General features: G+C 38.3%; 1 protein-coding gene across 14 annotated transcripts in view; it reads left to right on the plus strand.

The window, feature by feature from the left end:
- Nucleotides 1-15,826, plus strand: part of GOLGA4 (golgin A4) — a 125,815-nt gene that overhangs the window by 54,616 nt on the left and 55,373 nt on the right. For 12 of the 14 annotated variants that reach the window (XM_086720424.1, XM_086720425.1, XM_086720426.1 and 9 more), the window contains 4 exons: nt 15-196; nt 487-570; nt 2,678-2,825; nt 14,237-14,415. In XM_086720424.1, the coding sequence (XP_086576550.1) occupies nt 15-196; nt 487-570; nt 2,678-2,825; nt 14,237-14,415 (593 nt within the window). Of the gene's footprint in view, nt 1-14; nt 197-486; nt 571-2,677; nt 2,826-7,595; nt 7,761-14,236; nt 14,416-15,826 lie in introns of those variants that run through there. The other 2 variants (XM_086720428.1, XM_086720436.1) reach the window with 2 other exon arrangements.

The raw sequence follows: 15,826 nt of genomic DNA on the forward strand, positions 1-15,826 counted from the left end.
ATTGATCGCCGTAGATGGAGCTTCTGCTAAAACACTGCAAGTACTTCAGCAGAGAGTTAAGCGGCAAGAGAATCTCCTGCAGCGTTGTAAGGCAACAATTCAGTCGCATAAGGAACAATGCGCGCTGCTAACCAGTGAGAAAGAAGCTCTGCAAGAACAGCTAGATGAAAGGCTTCAAGAACTAGAAAAGATGAAGGTAAAAGCTCAAATGAGTTTGGCTTAATGTAACCCTGTAAAGCTAGATCCACCGGCCCCAGCGTGGCCTGCATCGCCCTCTCCTGCAAAGCCCTTCCCTTCTTCCGTGCACAGTATGGAGAGGACTCCCGGTTGCCCTGGGATTTGTAGCGTTGACCGTCCTTTTCAGACGTCCTGTGCGCCGTTGCTCTTCCTGGACTGAGAAATATCCAAATTAGATAAAATGTGTAGAGTTCTCATGTGAGGAGAAGCTTTCTTAGAGATGGAAATGAATTTTTAAAATTTTTTTAGGAGCTTCATATGGCTGAGAAGACTAAACTTATCACTCAGTTGCGTGATGCAAAGAACTTAATTGAACAGCTTGAACAAGATAAGGTAAACCAATAAACCTTATGATACTAAAAGTTTTCAGGGGGCCCCAGAATTCACTTTGGAAAGAGGTAGAAGCATTCCGGCATATGCTTTCCAAAGTTATTACAGCTGCTTCCCTGAAACATCTTTTTGTTGTAATTTTGAAATTTAAATAACTGTTAGCATTAGTTGTATATCATGGGAAGCCGATTCTCTGTCATTTTTTGATTCCAGTAAGCGTTTTGATTTATAGATTAGCGTAACTATTGCAAAATAAATCTAGTTACAGTACCTAAGTACTTTTCAGAGAAACGTTGAATTTTTTTTATAGGTAAGACATTACTAAAAGTGAATGATGTTAAGTATTGTCTTCAAATATAACGGAAACAGATTAATCTCTCAGATAAATTGCCTTAAGTAAAGAAGTGGTAGTGTGTGTATTAGTATAAACTGAAGTTTGTGCCAACAAATTTTAGGATGTACACGTGAGATTGGCAGTTTACAGAGGGAGTAGCAGCTGTGGCCATGGCAGCAAAGACAACTGAAAATTCATGGGTGAATCCTTTCCACCCAGGTCTTTCAGCCCCAAGTTCTTGGTTTCTTTTTCTAAAGCAGCTCCCAGTTGGTTCACGTCGTCCACCGTTTTCTTTAATATGCTACATTATAGCTGTAGTATTTAAGGTGACCAGGCAATTAAGAACATGTCAGAGCTGTTTACTTTTGAAACGTGTTAGCAATCTTTTCATTCTCCGATGTCATTTTGCTAGATCCAACTCTACCCACTTCATGAAGGCCCACCTTAAAAAAAGCGAACCCACCACCCAGCTTCAACAGTTGACATCTCTGGGCTCATCTTGTTTTGCCTGCACATGTCTAGCCCTTATTATCCTCAACCCAGAATTTACTTTGTTGTAGAGCAAATCCAAGAAGTCTCATAATTTCTTCCCTAAGTATTTTCATGTATTTTTAAAACAAAAGACTCCTTTTATTTCTATAAAAATATAACTACATTTTCATGTTCACCATCTAAAAATGTAATAATTTCTTAATACCACCACCTGTCTAGTTTCAGATTTTGCCTTTTGTCTCATACTTTTTCCCCCTTCTCTGTGAGTCAAGATCTAAGTAAGTTTCTTTCATTGCAGTTGGTTGACATGTGACTCTTAAGACTTCTTTTAATCAGTAGGTTCCATTGCCCATCCCTCCCACCCCGTGTCTCTTTTTCTCCATTGTGATTTGGTTTTTGAAGAAACTGAAGGTTGACGATCTTGTTTTGAAATTGTGTATAATCTCCATTCACTTGGTTTGTATCTGTCCATTAATATCAGCCATCCGGAAGAGTCACAGCGTAAACCGAGGTTTGACAAACCCCACAAGTCATAATCTTAAGATCATGAAATGGCTGTCCCCAGATCTTATTTTTCAGGAGACAAGTTGAACCACCCTGTTTTTTGTTAGTCGCAAATGACTGATTCAGTGTATAATATATAATGTATAATACATAATATCCCTTTTCCCCTCAGTGACCTTCATTTCATGTGTAGATTATCCAGAGAGTGGGAGGACAGTAGCAGTTAGCAAATTGGAGGAGATGGGGTGGCACCAGAGACTGGCACAAGAGGAAAGCGAAAAAGCAGGCAGACTACCACAGTCTTGGCCCATCATTGTGGCAGCAGTAACCTTCCGCCTTCAGTGGCCTCTGAGGCTCTCCCATGTTCCAGCACAGATCGAGAACCATAGTTCATGGTAGCCCTGAGCCAAGTACAAAAGACTGTATTGTGTTCATTAGAAACTAGTTACTGAGATAGGGAACATTGGAGCAAACGCTTATAGGAAGATTATAAATCTTTTAACTAAAATGTGTTTTTAACACTCAAAAGTTTGAACTTACTATTAAAATAATTTTTCATATTAACAAATACCCTGATCTGCCAGGTAACCAGAGTTGTTATAGTATATAGTGTAGTATAGAGCACAGAGCACACACTTCAGTTTGTGAAATACTAAAATAATTCTTATGCTCTACTTAGTACGAAATACTAGGTTTTCTGCCTTTTAAGTGAGTTTGATATGTGCTATCGATGATGCAGCTTTGTTAGGCAAACACTTCAGTGTCTGCACTTCTGTTTAGGGAATGGTAATAGCAGAGACGAAACGTCAGATGCACGAAACCCTGGAAATGAAAGAAGAAGAAATTGCTCAACTTCGTAGTCGCATCAAACAGATGACTACCCAGGGAGAGGAGTTACGGGAACAGAAAGAAAAGTCCGAAAGAGCTGGTAAGAACTCAGGGGTTATTTGTTTTACGTTAGAACTCAAAAGTCACGTAAAGTAATCAACCAAACAACATTGAGAGAAACTAGTTAACTTTTGATATCGATACAGAGATTCTGTATAAGATACCGAACTGTTCCTTAGAGGAGGGAGGGGCTGGTGGACTGCAGCCTGTGGGTGGAATCCAGCCCATGGATGGCCCATTTGTAGGACTCTCAAGCTTAGAATGCTTTTTACATTTTTCTATAGTTAGAAAAAAGAAGAATATGTGACAGACACCACGCGTGGCCCGCCAAGCCTAAAATGGTTATCGTTTGGCCCTTTTATAGAAACGTTTGCTGACTACTGCCTCGGGGTATCAAACTTCAGGTTGACAATTTTGGAACTCCCCAAGTAGGCACAGCAGTACACAGCAAACAATTGCTGCCCTACGGATGCTCTAGGGTAAACAAAGAGCTTAAGATAGAGTATAGAAAAAAGTCTAAGATAAGCCTTTACACATAGCAGAGTTAGTTTTGTCACAACAAATGGAGGCCGTGAAAGTGTAGAGACCAGCATAGTATTCCACAAGGTGCGATACTGAGTAACATGAAGAAAGAGAGGAGAGAGCAGAGTGAATGAGCACTTCGGGTTCGTGAGTCTGTGAGTGTTGAGTTGGGCCTCCAGGAATGAATAGAAGGGGCCTAGGTGGAGAGGTTGGGGGCAGCACACATTTCAGTTACTACAAGGTCAGCGGCAGGCACGGTGAGTCGAGTGGGTGTGTGAATCAGCGGCAAACAGTTCTTGCTCGAGTGGGAAACGAAGTTGGATTGTGAAAGAACGGACTGTTAAAATGTTGAAAGGTGAGTAGCTCAGCTTAGACTTTGGTGTACAAGGCCACAAGAAACCAGTCGTAGGAAAGCATACTGTGATGGAAGCTAGTGCTTTATATTGAAAAGACATGAAGTGGGAAGTCAGACTTAAAAAAGCAAAGGCAGAAATCTGGGCGTGAGGGACTGAGAACTTGGGCCACCTTGGCTGGGATGGGTCTGGAAAAGAGAGGAAGAGTAAAACCTGCCAAATCTGGTGTGTGGTCAACTTTCAGGGGCAGAAAAACAGCAGAGGTCTAAGATGCCTCCAAGGTTTGAAGCTGGGGAGACTGAATGAAAAGTGAGAAGTCAGAATAGGAAATGTAACCGGGGAATTTGAGGAATAGAGTAAAAGGAGGGGTTTGCTTGGATACTTTGAATTTTCTCAGCCATGAGCTTTCCAAATGAAGGTGACTTCCAGGAATTTATTTGGAAAAAGACACTAGGGCATTTTTCAGGAGTCCGTAGCCTAAGGTTGAAGCCTGTGGTGAAGTCTGTGGGAGAGAGCGGCTGATCTCTCCGAAGGGTTGAGTTTTGCCGCGGTACGAGCAGTGGGGTTGCTGTGTGTTAGCACAGCCGCGGCTGCTACTACGACTGTTGGCCAACGTTTAGTTTTTCTTAGGCAAGGCTCTTGTAAATGCTTTGCTTGTATTTTCTCGGGTGTGTACATGCATTCAATCCCCTCAGTTTCTTTGAAATAGGTACTATTATTACAAAGAGGAAAACCCACGATCGTGGAAGTTAAGTAGTTTGCCTACATTCACGCACGAGAGAGTGAGTGTGTAGTAGGTTTTGAATCCACTCATTTTGAGTCCAGAGTCTGTGCTCTGAACCGTAGAAATCTAGAGTCTGGCAGAGAAATAAGCGAGAGGGGAAAAAGTTACACAAGAAGTCACAGGAATTGTGGATAGTTGTGCTTTTGGGGGAATATAAAAACCGTTTGCAGAAGTGCAAGAGAGGTAGGTTGAAGATGTTAAGAAAGGTCTTCAACTTTGGTGAGGATTTGACTCCCAGGATGCAGTTTCAAAAATGATTTTAGAAACCAGATTATAAAATTTAAGGAGGGAAATGAATTGGATGAGAGAGCTATTTGGTTGACAACAGATGTGCTCATAAATATCTCTTTGAAGTGTTTTATTGGTAAGTATCTGGGGAATTTAGTTAATGAATTTGTTCCCAGTAAACGCAAGAAAATATCCCTTCAGAGAGCATTAATTGACAGCAACTGTCAGAATATAATCTCTGAAAAATTACCGGAAGCAGTTTGAGGGTTGTGAGACATTGTTAAACAGGTTTGCTTTCAGTGAATAAAAAACCTAATGTATGGTCTCAGTTTCTCATAGCAAGCCTTACCATTTTCAGGACTGCTTTTGTTGACTAATGTAACCAGTCAAGAGAAAATAATACTGTTTAGGGGGTTAAATTTTTTTTTTAAATTGGAGTGTATCTTGGGAGGAGGTAGAAACCCATGACCCAGTATCAAGTTGAAAGAGGTGAGTGACAGAAAGGTAGACAAAATATGTAGTTAATTCACATGTAGGGCTAACATTTCACAGGCTCCTATTCCAGTCAGTTCATCAGTTAGCATAGCCTTCCTTTTCTTGCTTCTTCAGAACGTGGCTGTATTTTGTCTTTAAATGGCATTTTCATAAAACTGTATTTTGTGTAAATATTTCATAGCTTATAGGTTGAGAAACTTTTCTGTTTCTGTTACTGTAAAAATATCAAAACTTAGTAAGTACTTAAAGAGGGAATTATGATTTAAAGTTATTTAATAGAGACATTAACTTTGGAAAGTCTTTGGATCACTTTGTTGTAAGTGTTTTTATAGATATTTTAAAAATTATATTTGTAGTCCCAATTATTGGACCGTGACAGAAAGTTGTAACAGACTCATTCTGCATTGAAGATACTGCCTTTTCAATCTATAATGAAAGCTGGTTTTGCACAAGTGCATTTCATCTACTGATCTTGAGTCTGAACAGAACTGTTGAAATGTAAAACAGTGTTTAGTTCAAATAGAAAATGCCTATGCCAATTGACAGAATTCCAATTTAGTGCTGAGAGTAGGAAAAGGTGTTTGTAAAGGAAGTAGAGGTTCCATATGGTCTGTGAACATTATCTGGCACTTGGAGAAGTCTCTTCCTCCGTGAAATATTTGTCTTTCTCTTTCTTGAATTTAAAATTCAAAGGCTAAACACATAAAAGCTGGCCATGGGAAAGAAGCATTAACAGCATTAATTAACGTCGTTAAAGCTTGTAGTTGTTAAAGATTTTTAGAAGTAAATTTGTCTACATAAAACAATTATAAGAGAATATAAACTCTCCTAATGCATTTTTAGCCGTAAAAATTTAACTTTATTTAGTAATTCTTGGCATGTGGCCATCAGTAGACAATAGTTTATTTTTTTGGCTCACGTATTTTGGAGTTACAAACGAGGTCAAGTGCATTTCCCACTACTTTTCTTGGAAAACAATCTATTGCACTAGTTCTAATAGTTTTTCTAAATGAGCTGTGATGCCTCCCATATGTTAGAGGACAAGGAAATCGGCATGGCTTTGATTTTAAAAAGAACAGTTCTATCCTAAAAGGCTGAAACTATGTGAATGTGGTGATCTGTCTCCTTTGCAGTATATGCTGTATCAACCTGTGTTACTTACTGTCCTCCCCAGGGGAGAGGAAGCTGGGCATGGTTTTTGACGTATGGTACTATAGCACTCTTGTTTTGTTAAAATTATTTATTTTAGTGGATAAAGAAAACCAAAGCCAAATCTATTTGTTAGAAGCGTTCTGCTACAATTGTTGATAGTGTTCCTTTCTAGCTGTAACTTAAGAACAGATGGCTGTATCTTCAAGTAACCAGGTTTTAAACTTAGAGAAGTCTGGTGGTTGAGCTTTAGTTGCATAATGCCGTATTTTAGATGCTAGGTATTATCACTAATTGTCTAGAATATTATCAATTCGGCGCAACACCAGTGCAGAATGTTACTGCTGCTTAAGTTCACACTAGGTTTTGGCTGTTCTGTATGTGTGCATGTGTATGTTTTAAGTGTGGGCGGGGTGGGGGGGAGGTAGCTGGCTAGTTATTAATACAGTGTGTTACAAAAACATTGGAAAATAGAGAAAATGTAAGCACGTCGCTGTTGTTTCAATACGCTTCCATTTAGTCTTTTCTCCAATCCTTATTTTTATATTATTGTAATCATATTATACATATAATTTTATATGCTCCCTTTTTTCCATTTAGCATTATATTAGGAGTACTCTTACATGTTGCTGAAATACTAACATATTTTAATGGCTGTGTCAGAATGCATGTACGTCATTTACTTAACCATTTCTCTCTTGATCAACATCTAAGTTATTTTATATTTTTGCTGTTATGAATAATACTGTAACAACTCTGTGATACAGCTTATTCCATCTTTGAATTTTTTCTCAGGATAAATTCTTACCCGTAGACTTCTAGTCTTTTTTGTAAGTTACCTTTATGTGTTTAAATATAGCCACTACAAAAAATCCACACCACAGTGTTAACTGCCCCCCTCCCCCTCCCCCTTAAAATGTTCTTGCCTATAGTTACGTAAAATGAATAAAATATTCTGTTTGGATTAGGAAAGTTTCCAGAGTGCTTTCCAGAATATCTTTTGTAAACCTTGTTTCCCTTTCATTCACCCTGTCTTTGCCTAAGTCATGTGTTTTATATGATTGGCTGCATTTAAACACTTAGATGAACTCATAACATTCTTTGCTTTTTTATTGCCATGTTGTGTTTGTGCAGGAAATAAGTTTTTTATTCATTTGTGTGGTATAGGCCTAATGTCAGATATTCAGTGGAATATATTTATTTGACATTCGAAGGACCCTCTTAATAGAGTTCATGTAGTTCAATAATATGTAAGATTTATTCATATTTATATAATAAACGAAAATCACATGTGTATTTAAGTGCTTTGTTAGTTGTTGATGATTTATGTAACACAGTTTTCTTGGAGTCTTAAGTCTCACAAAACATCTTATTTTTGTGCATCCACACATGCCAATAAGTGAATCATGGTGCCTTTCCCAAGCCTTGTATGAACAGGACTGGGGTAAGGGCTGATTTTTTTTTTCTTATCATGGGTACTTAGAAAAAGCTTTATCAAGAAAATTCCATGTTTCTCAGGCAAAAAAGTATGAATCAAAGTAGAGTTTAAATCTGTCATGTTCGATAAGTAATATGTACCTATTTTGGCACTAAATGTATACCTGACGGAAAAATTTATTATTTTAAATGGAATTAGATTTTCATTCATTATAGGTGGTTTATTTAATAGGCGTATATTCATGGTACTTGATATATTTCTACAGCAGTAGCTGTGCATCCTCATATTTCCATAGTCTTGTCATCTTGCACTTACGTCCCTGGCAATGTCACTGTTACTGGAAAGCATCGGGAACACATTTCTTTGCTACAGAATCATATTTTCATTCCTTCTTTTTTATCTGAGTGTAGTTGACGCACAATATTACATCAGTTTCAGATGTATGACCTAATGATTGGACAAAACTATACATTATGCTGTGCTCACAAGTGTAGCTCCCCATCTGTTCTCACACAGTGCTGTTACAGTACCCCTGACTGTCAATCATATTTTTGATTTAATTAATTTTACTTGTCTTTAGTTACATTTTTCAAGATTAGCCTGGTGTTTTCAAGGTATAGATAAGTTGCATGGTTGATGTAAGGATTGCATGAACATTTGGATAGATCTGTAAAATTAAAAAAATTTTTAAAAGTCAGGGCACGGTCCGTCTATAGAGCGAACCTTGTTATGTATTTTGGAAAGTGGCTTAAAGAGTAGGTTTCCATTGCAAAGGTGATCTTACATTTCTGAAGGCCCCAGGTTGTATATGTGTTGTACTATCTGGTTCATACCACTGGGTGGTAGTATTATTCTCTTCTACATAAGCTCTAGACAAGTGGTTTTCAAACTTTCTTCATCTCGGGAACCTCTTTACACTGTTAAAACTTACTGAGGATGCCAAAGAGCTTTTGTTTATGTGGGTTACGTGTAACGATATTTGCTGTATTAGAAATTCAGACTAGGAAATGAAAACATTTCTTAGTTCATTTAAAAATACCAATTATAAACCTGTTACATACTGGCCTAAATGCTTTTATAAAACTTACTAATATTTTTTAAAACAAAATTTAGTGTGAAGAGTGGTCTTGTTTCACATTTTTTCTTATCTCATTGTTTGGCTTATAATAAGCGGATTTTCATGCCTATTTCTATATTCAATCTGTTGTGATATGTTATTTTGGTTGAAATATATGAGGAAAATCTGCCATTATACAGCTATGCAGATATGTATTTGGAAAACAGACGACCTCTGAAAGGGTCTCAGGACCCTTGGATCTTTGTACCACACCTTGAAAACTGCTACTCTACACTTTTGCTTTTGTTCACAAAAGAGCCTTGACGGTGGGTTGGAATTCTGATAAAATTCTCTTTATTGCTTTCTGTTAACTTGCATTTCATTCATTTTGTAGTATTGCCTGTTTTTTTGTTTTTGTTTTTGTTTTTGTTTTTGTTTTTGGTTTTTGTTCAATAACCTGAATTTCAGCAGTTCTTTTGCTGGGAGAGAGACGCAGGCACTGGCTTACTTACTCACTCTTGATGGTATCAATCAGCTTCTTAGGGTCAACAGTTAATCTACAGCTTGGCGGCCTTTCCCCACCTGTGCATCTGTGCTTATTCCCTGCAGAGGGAGTAGAGATGGGCCTTCTTACCCTTCGGTAGAGCGTCCTCTGGGATAGAACCACGAACAGGAGCACTACCTCGATCTCGGCGTTCTGGCAATTGTTATTGCGATTGGTCAGGAGTTTGAGGATGAGGAGAGGCAGAGGTGGTGAAGTGCCAAACGTTACATTCCTCCTCGCTTCGCCCAAGGTTTATTCCCCAGTCCCTTTACTCCTTCAGCCGCCTTTTCGTCAAAAAGGGTCTTTTTGACACCCAGTGCCTACTAGCTACTAGCCAGTAAATGTTCGATGAGTGAATGGTTGGATGATTGGTTAGCTATAGGTGACCAGCCTTTCTCACTTAAATGTAACGCCGGCGAGCATTTGTCTGTTCTTGGAATCCCCGTGGATGTCAGTGAAACTCGTCTGAAGTGGAAGGCGAGGAACCTGGTGATAAAGTAATGGCCTCCCCTGGCATTTTACTTTTGACAGAGGACCCTTCTTAAGGTTTATTAAATTTTTGCCTAGAAACGTTTTCAAAGTTTTGTTTTTTTTTTAAATTGAATACAAAGTGCCTGAGATACATTGAATTTTGCTTTGGAAGAACACCGTGTGTTCTTGCAACATGTGGCAGCAGCCTGTGCTTCGCCTTCCCGTTGTCGTGTGCTGTGACCGTGGTTTTCCTGCGCACTCTTGCATGTTGGCGGAGGACTTGTCGGCGGTGGCTGATGCACGCTTTCTTTCTCCCCGCTCACTTATCCTTTGTTGGCGACTAGGAGGTAAATTATGTAGACGTTCAGAACATACTTCTTCAGTACTCACGTTAAAATCCTAGCATAGTTTCATTTTGGGAAGAGTGGGAGATTCATCTTTGGAGTGTTACCAGCTGTGGACACCACTTTTCTGCATCCGATGGTAATAAGATCAGAAGGTGAGACATTTCTGGTTAGTAAGCAAACTCTCAGTATAGTCTCCTTCAGCGTTGAGCTGATGGGACTCCTTGTTGGAGGCACACTTCCTGCCAGGAAGCGGCTTCACTGGTGGTACGGGGTAGAATCCAGGTGGATTTGCAGTATGACAACCCCCCCCCCCCCCTTTTCTGGATACTTACTAACATTTCCATAGAGCAGAGTGGAGATGGAACACGGTTGAGTTTTTGTGTGTCTCTCAGAAGTGTAACATAACTGTGTTTCGTTGAGAGTTAGAAGCCATCAGGAATTGACCGATTCAGAAATTCTGGTGTAGTAAGATGCATTACTGTCCAACTGAGCTGGATCAATGTCAGCAGTCTTAGAGTTTTTAAAAAATAATGCAAGGTGAGGATTATTCCTTAAATAAAATTTGAAAGTTCTGGCACCAAGCTTTATATATTCAAGTTGATTTATCATCTGAGGGGAAAGTTGGATGCCTTAGTTTTTGCATTTGAATGAGAATGTTGAATTAAAAAATTTCGAAGATTTCTTTCTAGGTATAAAATTACGTGGTTCTCTGACATGGTAGCAGAAAGGGGGAGATAAAAAGAATGCTGGAACCGGATCTATCCTATTATTTATTTCTTTATTAAAAAAAATTTTTTTTAATGTTTATTTATTTTTGAGACAGAGAGAGACAGAGCGTAAGTGGGGGAGGGGCAGAGAGAGAGGGAGACACAGAATCTGAAACAGGCTCCAGGCTCTGAGCTGTCGGCACAGAGCCCGATGCAGGGCTCGAACTCATGAACCGGGAGATCATGACCTGAGCCGAAGTCGGACGCTTAACCGACTGAGCCACCCAGGCGCCCCAAGATCTATCCTATTTTAATCATTGTATGATGCATAATCAAGTGACTTAGGAAAATGATTTCAGTGGATGAAACACTAAAATTAGAATGTAATAGAGGAGAATATTCTAAATTTTACTGAGTGTGGTTAGAAAACTGAATTACTGGAAAATTATTTCTGAATAGGAATTTTGTGACATACATTTTTTGTTGTTTCCAAAGGTGAGAGGACTACATCTATTTTTGTACTGTGCTGGATTCTGGAATTTTAAGAATGAAAATGAGGAAAATTCACTTGGTATTGCCTATATACAGTTTTATTTTGCTTAATCAGGACAAGTTTTTCATTTAAAACTTGATTTGTTGGACGAATATCAAAACTACCTTCAGGTTTTCCAGAGCCTGATTTCAGAGATTTCTGTAAAGTGCTTAGAAATGCCAGGATACTATTTGACATGCTGAATAATAGTACTAATGAAACGATGCTGGTGACATCCAAGCATTAAAAAAATTCTTTTTCCGTTTTTTTTCTTTCCCAGATTTAAACCATCAGCACAAACTGAGCAGTAAGCACTTTATTACAGAATTTCTTTCCCATAATTGATCACTTGACTTTAGGAAACTGGTTCTTAAGAAATTAGGAAACTAATTTCGTGTTAGTAACAAGAGATATTTCTTGATGCTTGATGCTAACATTTACTATAGTAAAAGAACATCTAAAGAAAACAAAAACAACATTTTCCTTTGAATATTTTGTTTTCCAACATATTTATATCTGAGAATCTTGGTGTTTGCAGGCAAATACTGGTAAAGTTAGAGCAGGAATCTTTAAAAAAAATTTTTTTTAATGTTTTTATTTATTTTTGAGAAAGAGAGAGAGAATGAGACTGAGCAAGAGCAGGGGAGGGGCAGAGAGAGAGGGAGACACAGAATCCGAAACAGGCTCCAGGCTCTGAGCTGTCAGCACAGAGCCCGACGCGGGGCTCGAACTCACGGACCGTGAGATCATGACCTGAGCCGAAGTCGGACGCTTCACCGACGGAGCCACCCAGGCACCCCCATGAGCAGGAATGTTTAAAAAAGGATGTCAGCTAATTAATAACCTTTTGAAATTTAAAGCATCAGTTTTTTACATTGAGCATATAAAATGAACAAATTGGACAGGTTTAAAACATTTTTTTATTTAAAAAAATTTTTAAGTTTATTTATTTATTTTGAGAAAGAAAGAGAGTGGGCATGAGTGGGGTAGGGACAGAGAGAGAAGGAGAGAGAATTCCAAGTAGGTTCTGCACTGTCAATGCAGAGCCTGACACGGGACTTGAACTCACAAATGGTGAGATCATGACTTGAGCCGAGATCAAGAATTGGACGCTTGACTGACTGAGCCACCCAGGCACCCCTGAACAGGTTTTTTTTTTTTTAAAAATCAAGATATATGGTTGCTAGAGAAGTTATTTTTTTTAAATGTTGAGCGAAGTAAGTTGTGTTTCCCAGTTGTTACTAGAGTACAGCCTTTCTCATGCCTTTTTTTTTTTTTTTTTTTTTTTTGTACTAATGCAACTTACCATTAAGAAAATGCTGTAGAACAGCTATTTGTCTTCAGGTATGAAATTCCTGTGCCCAAACCACTGTCTGTTAAGGTGAAGCCAAGTTGTGGTTAGTAAATGGGCTTTTTGTTTTTGAGATGCCATAGGTTAAAGTTGCACATTTCTTATACCACTGAGGGTAAAAATACTATAAATATTAATGAACTGCCTCTCCTCTGGACATAGGTTTCTTGATAGCATTAAAAACCCATCCTGAAAATTTGTGTTTTATTTATAGTCCATCTCTGTGGTAAAGGGAGCCTGGTGTCTTCTGTGAGGACTAAAGAAAATAATCTAGGATGATAATAGCAGTTCCCACTGCTATTTTGATAGCATATCACTATGCCGGTAGAGAGAGAAACACATACAATGCACACATGCACACACATACTTGTGCACAGATACATCTACACACAAGCACACGCACTCATTTTCAGTGCCGAGTTACCCAGTTGTCGTACCCACCCTGTCTGGTTTTGTTGGAAGCCGGGTGAGCTGTTGGCCTCCTTCAAGATAATACTGTTGTATCCTAGATGATTGTTTTTGCAGGGCCTGAATTTTTCTCTCACACAAGGACACCCTGCTGGTAGAGCCGGCGGGGGGGGGGGGGTGGTGTTTAAGTTTATTTATTTTGAGAGCGAGAGGAGGAGCGCATAAGTGAGGGAGGAGCAGAGAGAGGGGGAGAGAAAGAATCCCAAGCAGGCTCCACGCTGTCAGCACAGAGCCTGACGCAGGGCTCAGCCTCATGAACCATGAGATCATGACCTGAGCCGAAATCAAGAGTTGGAAGCTTAACCCCACTGAGCCACCCAGGTGCCCCTGGCAGTGCCTTTCTATATACAGTTGAATCAGTAAAGGTTTCTTTCTAGTCAGTGGCCCTAGTTGGAAGCTTATACAAAGGGTACGTTTCATGTCATTATACATCGTTTAAATATGTGATTCAGCTGGTAAATGGGAAAACAAAAACCAAAAAACTCTGCTCTTTTATTATATGGTTAAGAGGTTTGTAAAAACAGGATCAGTCAAAGAATAATTTTTCCATTCTTAAAAATGTCCTTGTGAGCATATAATAATATTACCTAATTATTGACAATAGGTAAGAACACCATAGCAAACAAGAAAGCGGTTGAAATTACATCATACAGAAGGAGGAGTAAGTCTTCATTTCTTTGCATTTGCTATCCGTAAGGACACTTGTAGGCAGAAAGTGTGGGGAACCATTAGTAATTTAATTTTTTAGCAAACTCCTGAGTTTAAGTTCATGTAAGTAGTCTTAAGATCTGAATCCAGAATTCAGTGACAAGCTGATTTCAGTTAACTGGACACTTCTTGCGGCTTTGTGGAACGGCTCAGAAATATCTCTTGGCTTAAAACAAAAATGAGTATTTTAACCTGTCTTGCTACTGCTGCTCATAGTTCCCATAAATTGGACATGAAACACTTTAGCTCAATGATAGTATTTCTTGAGATACTTGTTTTCTGCTGTTTTCCTTATAGCTTTTGAGGAACTTGAAAAAGCCTTGAGTACAGCCCAAAAAACAGAAGAAGCACGGAGAAAAATGAAGACGGAAATGGATGAACAAATAAAAGCTATTGAAAAAGCAAGGGAGGAGGAACGCACCATTCTACAGAACGAATTAAGTCGGGTGAAGCAGGAGGTTGTTGATGTGATGAAAGTAAGAATCATTCTAGATTGAAACAGGCTACGGCAATTTTGAAACTTAAAGTCTTATGCTTTTCCTACAATTTTTGACTGTAAAGAAGAATTAATTTATGTTTTAGACCTTGACCATTTTGTGAGTTCAGGATATAGGAAAAAAATCACTTTGATAGAGAAAAGAATTTATATCATTGTGGATATACTTTCCAGAGGTAGTCTCTGCATATACTTTCTCTTTGCTGTTTTATAATCTCTTTTAAATTTTTTAACACAAAAGATAGTATGTTATATATACTGTTCTGTGTGTGTGTGTGTGTGTGTGTGTGTATGTGTATGTATATGTATATGTATATGTATATGTGTATGTATATGTATATGTATATATATATATACATACCGCTTAATGTGTTCCATATCGTTGACAATTGGTAATGATGCCACATTTGAGGTTTTGGTTTTTGTTATGCTGCATTTGTTTTAAAGACTGCTCAGGATTTCACCGTATGAATGTTTCATAATTTAATCCGTCTTCTGATTTTTTCATTTTCTGTTTTTTTTCATTTTCTGCTGTTGCAGTTGGTGAATATCCTTATCGTATTTGCTCACATGTATGTTTCTTTAGGATAGTTTCCTAGAAGTGGAATATTAGGCAGAGATTATGTGTATTTTCAATTATTGCATAGTTGCTACAAGCTCTGTAGAGGACACTTTATACTCTTCAAGTGATGCATTACCTCACAAGGATGGTGTTGCTTTTTTTTTATCTTTCCAAGATGAAGAGTTAAAAGAAAATGACATTGTAGTTTTAATGTGTTTATCTTTTTATCAGCATGATTAACATTTTTTATTTTGAGAGAGCAGGCATGCACACATGTGCAAGTGGTGGAGGGTCAGAGAGAGAGGGAGAGAGAATCCCAAGCAGGCTTCTCACTGTCAGTGTGGAGCCTGGTGCAGGGCTCGAACTCATGAATTGTGAGATCATGACCTGAGTCAAAATCAAGAGTCAGACGCTTCAGCACAGAGCCTGGCGGCTCTGTGCTCAACTGACTGAGCCACCCAGGCACCCCTGATAAACATGTTTTTATATATTTAAAAGGAATTGGTAGTTTTTTCTCTTTGAGTTGCTTGGTCAACTCTTTAACTCATTTTCCTTTTGGACAGTTGGTCTTACTGATTTGTGTAAGTTTTTTACGTATACTAGGAATTAGTTCTTTGACTATACAGTGCATTTATCCAAATAATTTTTTTCTCTCTCTCATTTTAATTGACTTTGTTTATCACTTATTTTTGCTTTCGGATCGGTCTTTTGTTGTTTTGTTGGCCATGTAGAGATTTTTCTATTTGGATTTTTGTTCTGCTTTTAAAAATACATTCTCACTGACATCATTTAAAAATTCTACTTTTTTTATGGCACGTATATGCTTTCA

Source organism: Puma concolor, chromosome C2 (genome assembly GCF_028749965.1).
Source record: "Puma concolor isolate L17-30 chromosome C2, mPumCon1.1.hap2, whole genome shotgun sequence".
Taxonomy (NCBI): domain Eukaryota; kingdom Metazoa; phylum Chordata; class Mammalia; order Carnivora; family Felidae; genus Puma; species Puma concolor.